The sequence below is a fragment of the Bufo bufo genome, chromosome 3 (assembly GCF_905171765.1).
Source record: "Bufo bufo chromosome 3, aBufBuf1.1, whole genome shotgun sequence".
Lineage (NCBI taxonomy): Eukaryota > Metazoa > Chordata > Amphibia > Anura > Bufonidae > Bufo > Bufo bufo.
Genome location: NC_053391.1, coordinates 258,954,326 through 258,963,682, shown reverse-complemented (window position 1 = coordinate 258,963,682; position 9,357 = coordinate 258,954,326). Strand labels below are relative to the sequence as shown.

The following is a 9,357-nucleotide window of genomic DNA, read 5'->3' as shown; positions in this document are numbered from 1 at the left end:
CCTGTTTTTTTATATGTCTCTTTACAGGAAAAACTTACTTTTTTTATTGAAATTTAATTTTTTTTTATTGTTAAACTTTGTTTTTCACTTTTATTAATTTTTATTTTTGTCCCAGTATGGGACTTCAACATTACAGGGTCTGATCCCTGTTTCAATGCAGCACAACACATCTTTATAGTACTGCATTGACTATTAGTGTATTACACTGATAGTTTGCCTATGAGACCCAGCCTGGGGGCTGGGCCTCATTGGCCTCCGTATACGCCGGGCCCCAAGGCCTTGGAATGGCTTGGGGCTGCCATCGGGTCCCCGATGGCTAAGGAGAGGGAGCGCAAACCTCCCATATGCTGTAGTCAGCGTGGGTTAATCCACCGGCATTATCACTGATGCTGGTGTATGCAGCTGTCAGTAAACGCCAAACTCCTGCCGCTAATTGCAGCACTGCACGTGGGGGAAAAGGAGGACCGCATCTGTATGGACAGCACTGTATACCATTTGCTTAGCACAGCATGCTGTCAGATTTGTACTTTGCGCTGGGGTTCCACTCTTTGGGCCATCTGCACATGATTTTTCTACAGAAAAACCATAGTATAGGCCAGTGATGGCGAACCTATGGCACGGGTGCCAGAGGCGGCACTCAGAGCCCTCTCTCTGGGCACCCGCGCCTTGGAAAAAGTCTATGGCGTACCAATATGCTTTAGACTTTTCCTGTTATTCATCAGCACAGGACGCACTATGAACCGCACAGGCAGCACACTGAATATAGGCTATTAAGCTATTATAGCTAAATGATAAAGTACATGGAAGATATACCCAGGGCTCCAGATGGCGACCAAAATGGTCGCCAATGCGACTTGGAATTGCAAAATGGCGACAAGACTTTGTAGTCTTGTCGCCATTTGCGCCTAAACCCTCCGCTGCTCTGCCGCTAAGAAAAAAAGGCTTTCATCCAGCAGAGACACGCTGCAGCCGTCTGCTGGATGAAGATCCGCTCGCTCACACTACCCGGCATAGACGGTGGGCGTGGCTTGGGTTCCCGCATCTTGTGCTTCCGCTTCCAGCAGTCTGCTTCTGAATTCACACGTCTGTGAGATCCCGGCCCGGAGTCCTGCTGAGTGCAGGAGCGCACGGCGTCATTGGTTGCTATGACGCCGTGCGCTTCCTGCTGCCGTCGCAGTACAGTAATACACTGGCAGTGTATTACTGTACTGCGGCGGCAGCAGGAAGTGCACGGCGTCATAGCAACCAATGACGCCGTGCGCTCCTGCACTCAGCAGGACTCCGGGCCGGGATCTCACAGACGTGTGAATTCAGCACTCCTACATCGCAAATCCCGTCAAGCTCCCAGCAGACCTTGGACTCCAGTTTTCCCTCACAACAAACTGATGTGACTAACAAGTCTCAAACTTTGCCGCTTATCCCCTCGCTGCCTGGCATCCCCTCATTGGTGATGCCAGCATGTGCAGCAGGTGACCATAGACTCACATCATGTGAATGTACAGCACAAGAAAATAAGGCAGGATCAGTGCAGGAGTGATGTGGGATTCAACTGTTGAGAGTTTTTTTTTATTATTATTATCATCTAACCTATTGCTGTCCCTTTAACTACTGAGTACAAAATGTTTAAAGGGATTGTCCAGTGCAGTGCAAAATTTTAGTAAAGTGTTTGGAGTGGTTTTATATTAAAGAATCAAAACTCACCATCCCTCAATCCCTGATGTTCCCGTTCCAACTGGGTTTCCACTGGTCTCTACTTAATGGTCCAGTCTCCACAAGCAGGAAATGCCAGGAGAAGCCTGCTCAGCCAATCACTAGCCATGGCGCTATACTTTTCTCGGCCAGTGATTGACTGAGCTGCCGAGACCAGTGGAGATCAGTGGTGGTGAGTATTGATTCTTTTTAAACCATCCTGAGCACTGTACTAAAAATTTTGCCTCCCTTGTTAACTCCTTTAATATTTTTCCAAATCAGCACTAAATGACATATGGACAGTTGCTGTCTGATTTCTAGTGTGCTCCTGGTTTAAGCTGTCCATGCACTAATGATTGACAGCCGTGACACCTTTTTTTTTTTCTGGCACCTATAACAGGAGTTAGATTATTTTCAGTCATTTCAGATGGCCTAGTAAAAAAGTAAATTAAAAGCTCATGGTACGGTACTGTTCACAGACCTGCCTCATTGGGCATGTGCCAGCTGACTTAATCAACATGAACTGATTAAAGGGGTTATTGTGTCCTCTCAGACTTAGGCCTCTTGCACACAACTGTATGCATTTTGCTGTCTGCAAAAAATGGTTCTGCATAAAATGCGGATGACATCCGTGTGCATTGTGCGGAACGTAACAGCTGGCCCCTAATAGAACAGTCCTATCCTTGTCCGTAATGCGGACAATAATAGGACATGTTCTATTTTTTTGCGGAACAGAAGTAAAGACATACAGAAACAGAATGCACACGGAGTAATTTCCGTTTATTTTCCGGACCCGCTGAAATGAATGGTTCCGTATACAACCCGCAAAAAAAAAACGGAATGGACATGGAAAGAATATACACGTTCGTGTGCATGAGGCCTTAGATGGCTTATATGCTCCTAAGCATCCCAGCTATATTATATATATTTTAAAGTTGGCGACTAAAAATTTCATTTGGCTCCTAAATTTTTCAGGTTAGGAGCCAAGGGCTCCTTCATATTTTTTTTAGTCTGGAGCACTGTATACTATATTGGTATTCAGGTTAAATTGCCGTGTTGGCACTTTGCGATAAATAAGTGGGTATATGGTTGCAGTTTGGGCACTCAGTCCCTAAAAGGTTCACCATCACTGGTATAGGCGATTACACAAGTCTCATCTTTGCATATTGTTTTCATGTGGAAACTGGCCTGCGTTGTGGATTTCCAAATCTGCAGCATGTCACTTATGTGACAAGATCAGCAAAACTATCTAATCTACAATTCTAAATTTCAGATTTTGGTGCAGGTATGCTGCAGAAACACAAATTTGCATGGCTCTTATGTGCACTCACCCACGCTCGTGTGCAGATGACCCTAAGCAATAACACAAGTCTGTAGTTTGCGAAGGACGCCTACACCTGCCTTTATTGCGGCCCGCAATCTATGGGCCCCGCCTGTGTGCACTGTATAACAAATGCAGACCCATTCACTTGAGGAGAGGGCCACAGAAGCAATATGGAGCGCTTCAAGGCCTTTCAGTCTGTGCCTCTGCACCACAAAACTTTTTTGCAATGCGGACAGATCGCGGATCCTTTCAAGTTGAATGGGTCTGTATCTTTCAGTGCAGGGCACTAGAGTTCATGTGCATTGGGTCTTAAAATGGTTCAAGGTTTATATCAAGAAAACAAAAACCACACTGACTCAATTTCTCTTTTATTACAAAAGTAACAACTGTACAGTACCCAGTAACAAAATATTCACAGTGACTGCTAAGCAGCACAACTAGACGCAGATGAAACACAGGCAGTTTACAAAGCGACACTGTTGGTGGTATTACACTGCCGAATCTTCAGGCAGTACAAGCACAGCTGGATGAGAGCACATGAATCAGTGCTCACTTGCAATGGCCTGATTACACAGGCCAATACAAACTGAATGAAGGACAGCTTACCCTCATTCTGTTCTATCCATTATCGGCAGCACATCCCGATTACACAGGGACATGTGCTCCCGATAATTGGGCATCTCATTGGGATGAAAGATGCCCATCAGCAATTGAACAAGCTTTCACTCGGTCGATTTGGGCCAATTATCAGGAACAAGCATTCCTATGAAAGCTTGTTCTTGATAAGCATGCAGTTTAATAGGTCCTTTACACACAGACCACACATAGGTATTGTGCAAATATTTAAGGGCCACAGTTTGGCTCTGTAAGACACTTTGTGCAGCATGAGAAAGGCACCAAGTTGTTTGCAGCTGCTACTGAATATGCACCGCACATTCGGACAGTTGTCTGGCAGAGTCCTGACAAGTAGGTGTCTGGAATCACCATTAAAGAGCATTCAGTACTTATTCATACTTTGCACATTACTTCTGTTTTTTCCATAGTTTTCTGTTACACTCTTTCCACAGACTTTAGCAATGAGGCCCATCACAGCCATAAAAACAGTTCCTCCAGCTAAAGCCACCTATAGTAACATTGTTTGGGCTCTGAATCGCACTACAAGGCAAGTGTGAATTAGTCCTTAACCCATTAAAGATGCGGCCACATGGTCAGGTTTCCAGATGCAGATTTGGAAGCCAAAATAAGGAATGGGTCATAAAAAAGGAGAGAAACCACTTCTCTTTCATTTACTCCTGCTTTTAGCTTCCAAAACTGCATCTGGGAACCTGACTTCGTAGTTGTACCCTAATTATTCCAAGTTGTAATAGGAACCTAGGAGACATCTCAGATTATTCCAGCACAGGACAAGAAAAACTAAATCTAATGGGCCATTTATTGCCTACCAGTAGCTCAGCCTGCAGCAGTATTACCTGTGTATTAATGGGCAGAAGACCATAAGCTTAGGGGGCAGTGACTTGCATCACACAAAGTCCACCTTCATCCATGCTGTAGGGGGAAGGGACTACTTAAACAGACGTCACATACCCTACATAATAAAGCCCGGCTCTCAGGATTATGTGCACGATAGAGCATGCAGAGTGAAAACCTGTTCTGTGGAGTCAGCAATAAGCTGGGTCTTCTAGCAGCAAGCACCCGGATCAGTTAAAGCACTTTTAAAGCAGAGAATAAAGTGCAAAGTAGCCAAACTGAACCAATAAAAATCCCATAAGTGTACATAGTATATAGTCCTCATATGTTGCAGTGTGCATTATAGTGGATATGTTTGCAATGGGCTGTACATGTTGTACTAGTGCATTAGTGTATTATAAGATAATTAAAAAATACTAGATATGACCACTTCATTTTCTCCAAATAAAAATCATTTAAAAATATAAATAGATCTTCATAAAAAAAAACAAAAAACAAAAAAAAACACCACGTCGCTCTCAGAGCGAGGCATTTACACATATAAAAGCAGCAGAGGTGGCGATCCATGGATCAGGTTAGCTGCCCACCGTCATCAGGTACTGGTTTGGTGCACTGGAGCGGCCTAGGAGCTCACTCTTACAGTTTAAGAGTCCTCGGGGTACAGGAGCAGATGCCTCGTATAGGACACAGATGGAACCATCCTCACCAATCCTGTAGGAAACTTCATAAGGATCCACCCAGAGGGTGAGCTCTTTGGGCAAGAGACAGAGTAGATAACTCATCTTTATACGAGCTGCAACTTTGCTGATGATTGGGTCCATTTTATGGTTGATCCGGATGCAGCGGTAGCCAGAACCCTTAGCAGGCTTGTCTGGAAACCAATGGTGCCTATAGTGATCTGTAAAAAAAAGCCACAGTCAGTGCTCTGCCTGATCCAGCGATGCACTCCTCCCCCCATATACTGCCTACCATCCTGTAGGAGTAACGTGTAACCACATGCGTTTACAGGGGAGTCACTGAGCCGCGAACTGCCCTAATCCTGCTGATGCGTTACCGTAACAGTTACTGATTAACCCCCCGGCATAGTCCCCGAGCTCTCACCGATCAGCGTGTCCTGCAGCGCTCCGCTGAAGCCTTGTAGTTGCTGTTCATTGAGCCGGCTGCGCAGGAGGCTGGATAGAAAACTGACGGCCGCCGTGATCTCCGGTAACGTCTCCGTGAGGCCGTCTTGTGAAGACACGATGGACATGGCTGCTAGGGTGAGGTCACGGCGTAAGCTACGGAAGGAAGCACGTACTGATATGATGTTAATGCAGACAAGCCGTGCAACCCCGCCGCTCCACAGACTAACGAAAGAGGAACAGCGAGCTCTCTCTTTTATAGCAAACCCCCCCCCTCACGTCACCGCAGACAGCAGTCCACCAATCATGCGGCAGCCTCGTCCTCTATGCTAATAAAGCTGATGACGTCACGAGATACGTGCTAAGAAAAGAATGTGGCTGGAGACGGCCAAGTGTGTTGACACAGAGGTGAGGGAGGAACGAGGGGCATTGTGGGTAGAAGAACCAACTGCGGAAATGAAAACAAAGCTGCATGTGGCTGTGCTTTATGTCCCCAGAGACCGCATTGCCTATAGTATAATGAAATAAAAAGCATCCAGTTTAAATATGGAGTTATGTTGACTCCTTAGTGACCAGTCACCAGACTGTTTTGGGGCATCGTGACTAGTGTTGATCGAGCATCAAAGTGCTCGGGTCGAACCTGCTCTGTTGTCCGAGTAGTAGGCCACTTTTACAGACTGACAATAATACGCACAAAACCGAAGATAAAATCAGGTTTTTTTTGGAGGAAAAATTATTAGGAAACATTCTTTCTTGTATATTTACTTGTATATAAAGTGCAAGTGCTGCCAAAAATTACAAGGAAGAGGAACTCCGATACAACCTGTATATCACATAAAGGAGGGCCTCATTCACATTGTGGTACAATTGTTCAGGTAGTGGGACTCCTGCACTAAGTGAAAGGGCTGTCAAAAATTACAAGGAACCGGCGCTACAATACACCCTTTATTACACATAAAGGAGGGCATCATACACACCCTTGAAAAATTATGATTGAAATATTAGGGGCGAGGGCCTGCTGCTGAGCTGACCATCTAAAACATTAGGGGTGAGGGTCTGCTGCTGAGCTGACCATCTAAAACATTAGGGGTGAGGGTCTGCTGCAGAGCTGACTCTCTAAAACATTAGGGGCAAGTGCCTGCTGCTTAGCTAACCATTGAAAAAATTATGGGCGAGGGCCTGCTGGTGAGCTGACCCTGTAAAACTTTATGGGTGAGGGCCTGCTGGTGAGCTGACCCTCAAAAACATAATTATATGTGAGGGCCTGCTGGTGAGCTGAACCTGTAAGATATTAAGATTGAGGGCCTGTTGGTGAGCTGACCCTCAAAAATATTATATGCGAGGGTCTACAGGTGAGCTGACCCTCTAAAAGATTGTAGGTGAGGGCCTGCTGGTGAGCTGACCCTCTAAAACATTATATGCGAGGGCCTGCAGGTGAGCTGACCCTCTAAAAGATTGTAGGTGAGGGCTTGCTGGCGAGCTGACCCTCTAAAACATTACCGTATATGATAGGGCCTGCTGGTGAGCTGGCCCTCTAAAAGATTGTAGGTGAGGGCCTGCTGGTGAGCTGACCCTCTACAACATTAGGAGCGAGGGCAGACTAATAAGCATTTTGATATGATGGAAGGGGAGGAGGACTAGAAAAGGAAGATTAATCCATATACCCTTTTTTGTGGTGGAAGGGGTGCATGGGAATACAGTGTATTCAGTACATTATAAAAAAAAAAACATTTAAAGTGCCTTTATGTTTAGCCGCTTTCCTCTGGTGGAGTCGAGAAGTCATGGTCAATCCAGGCCTTGCTCATTTTTCTAAGATGAAATAGAATACAGCGGCTCACCCCTGTCTCGTATGGATAGGTGCTCACCCTCCGGTCCTACCCTCAGGACCTAGAAAGGGTAATGAAGTGTGTGCAAAAATGAGGGGGCACACTCAAGAGGGAAACACTAGGTGGATGATTAATTAATATTTTAATACTCTAAAAACAAACCCCTAAAATATATATAATATGTAACATGCAGCAAACCTACACAATGATATATAGCTGTAGGTGCGATATAGCAGCGCAAAATTCGTGCAAACAATGTCCCAATTAGACTCTTATGGTAGTGGTACTATGACCAAATGTCCCGATCAGTAGTCTTAATTATACAGTACCAATGTATAGATATGGCACTGCAGCCAATTATGTTGGGGCAATGATGTAATAACAGCACTATGGCCAAATCCGATAGAGCAGTAGTGATGGTTATGTACCAGTGTCCGGTATTATAAATGTACAGAGATGCGTACAAGTTGTACACGCTGAGATTGGCCTCCGGTTACTTACAGTATCTTGCCGCTTGTGATATCCCGGTCTTACCCCTCCTTGCTGCCTGACCGCAGCGCTGGCTTCCCAGGTGGCCGTACGCGGCCGAGCGTGGCGTCCCACGTGACCTGGTTGTCTGGGGTTCCGGACGGACGCTTAAGTGACGTCACTGCTGTGCGGCTGTAACTCCGGTTCTAGAGGTAAATCTCATACGCTTGGAACTTCTGGTATCCGGCTTCTTTGTTCTTTTTTATGAATCCACGCTCACTCTGTAATGCCAGACGCGTTTCAGGGTCTTACGCCCCTTCCTCAGTGGCCACCGAGTGAGTGGATTCTCACTCCTTATAAATGGTGTTGTCCCACCCACAATTGCACTTTTTTGTGCTTATCCCAATATGTGGAGTGGATTTGATTGCTACTGACTTTGTGTTACAATTCATAGTTAAAACATACTTAAATGAAGATAATAATCATAGATATTGCTTCCCATATAGCTAATACACATTAAAAACAGTTCTTGGAGAAGACTGCAAGGTCAGAACATCATTCTGAAGGAAACCGCATGGTACTGTATAATTAAGACTACTGATCGGGACATTTGGTCATAGTACCACTACCATAAGAGTCTAATTGGGACATTGTTTGCACGAATTTTGCGCTGCTATATCGCACCTACAGCTATATATCATTGTGTAGGTTTGCTGCATGTTACATATTATATGTATTTTGATGTATGTTTTATATATATTTTAGGGGTTTGTTTTTAGAGTATTATAATATTAATTAATCATCCACCTAGTGTTTCCCTCTTGAGTGTGCCCCCTCATTTTTGCACACACTTCATTTTTCTAAGAGTCAACCTGTCAGCATTTTCAGTTGACAGGCAGATGCGATTATCAGTTATTATGCCCCCAGCAGCACTAAATACACGCTCTGACAAAACAATGGCGGCAGGGCAGGCCAGCACCTCCAATGCTTAGAGTGCAAGTTCTTGCCGTGTGTCCAGCTTGGACACCGAGTAGTTGAAAGGCACAGAGGGATCATTGAGGATGCTGACACGGTCTGCTACGTACTCCTTCACCATCTTCCAAAATTTTTCCCTCCTTGTGACACTAGGCCACTGTCACGAGGGTGTCAAGAACCACGCCTGACTCAGTTATACCCGGGGTCAGGAAGTTGCAGCGGTTGGCTGCGCGCTATATGTAAGATAGGGCTGTTTCCTTATGGTAGCTCTCTGGGTTTGCTTTGCAACCCTTTTTGGCTCACTCAGGGATCCGTAGCTCCTTCTCCTCAGCTGTTCCTTGTCCAGCACTCCCAACCTCCTTATATTCCCCTCTCACACTTCTCTGGTTGCCAGATATAGAGCTTCCTGCCTGGACATCTATTCTGACCCTCTGGAGCTGTGTTGCTGCGTTCTCTGGTTGTTGGTCCAGAACGCTACCCTCCGGAT

At 45.4% G+C, this 9,357-nt stretch overlaps 1 protein-coding gene across 1 annotated transcript; it reads right to left on the bottom strand.

Annotated features, from left to right (window-relative positions):
• Positions 1–3,363: 3,363 nt before the first annotated feature.
• On the bottom strand, positions 3,364–6,003 carry BTG2 (BTG anti-proliferation factor 2). Its single transcript, XM_040424117.1, has 2 exons — positions 5,582–6,003; positions 3,364–5,378 (listed from the first exon to the last, which is right to left on the bottom strand). Exons 1-2 carry the CDS (start codon positions 5,727–5,729, stop codon positions 5,056–5,058), a joined length of 471 nt encoding a protein of 156 aa, XP_040280051.1. The 5' UTR covers positions 5,730–6,003; the 3' UTR covers positions 3,364–5,055.
• Between the last annotated feature and the right edge of the window lie 3,354 nt (positions 6,004–9,357).

What these genes read in the sequence shown, in the direction of transcription:
- BTG2 (XM_040424117.1), bottom strand. Translation starts at nt 5,729, where the DNA reads ATGTCCATCGTGTCTTCACAAGACGGCCTCACGGAGACGTTACCGGAG. An exon ending in GCTGCAGGACACGCTGATCG is followed by an intron (nt 5,379 to 5,581) that starts GTGAGAGCTCGG and finishes TTTTTTTTACAG; the next exon opens with ATCACTATAGGCACCATTGG.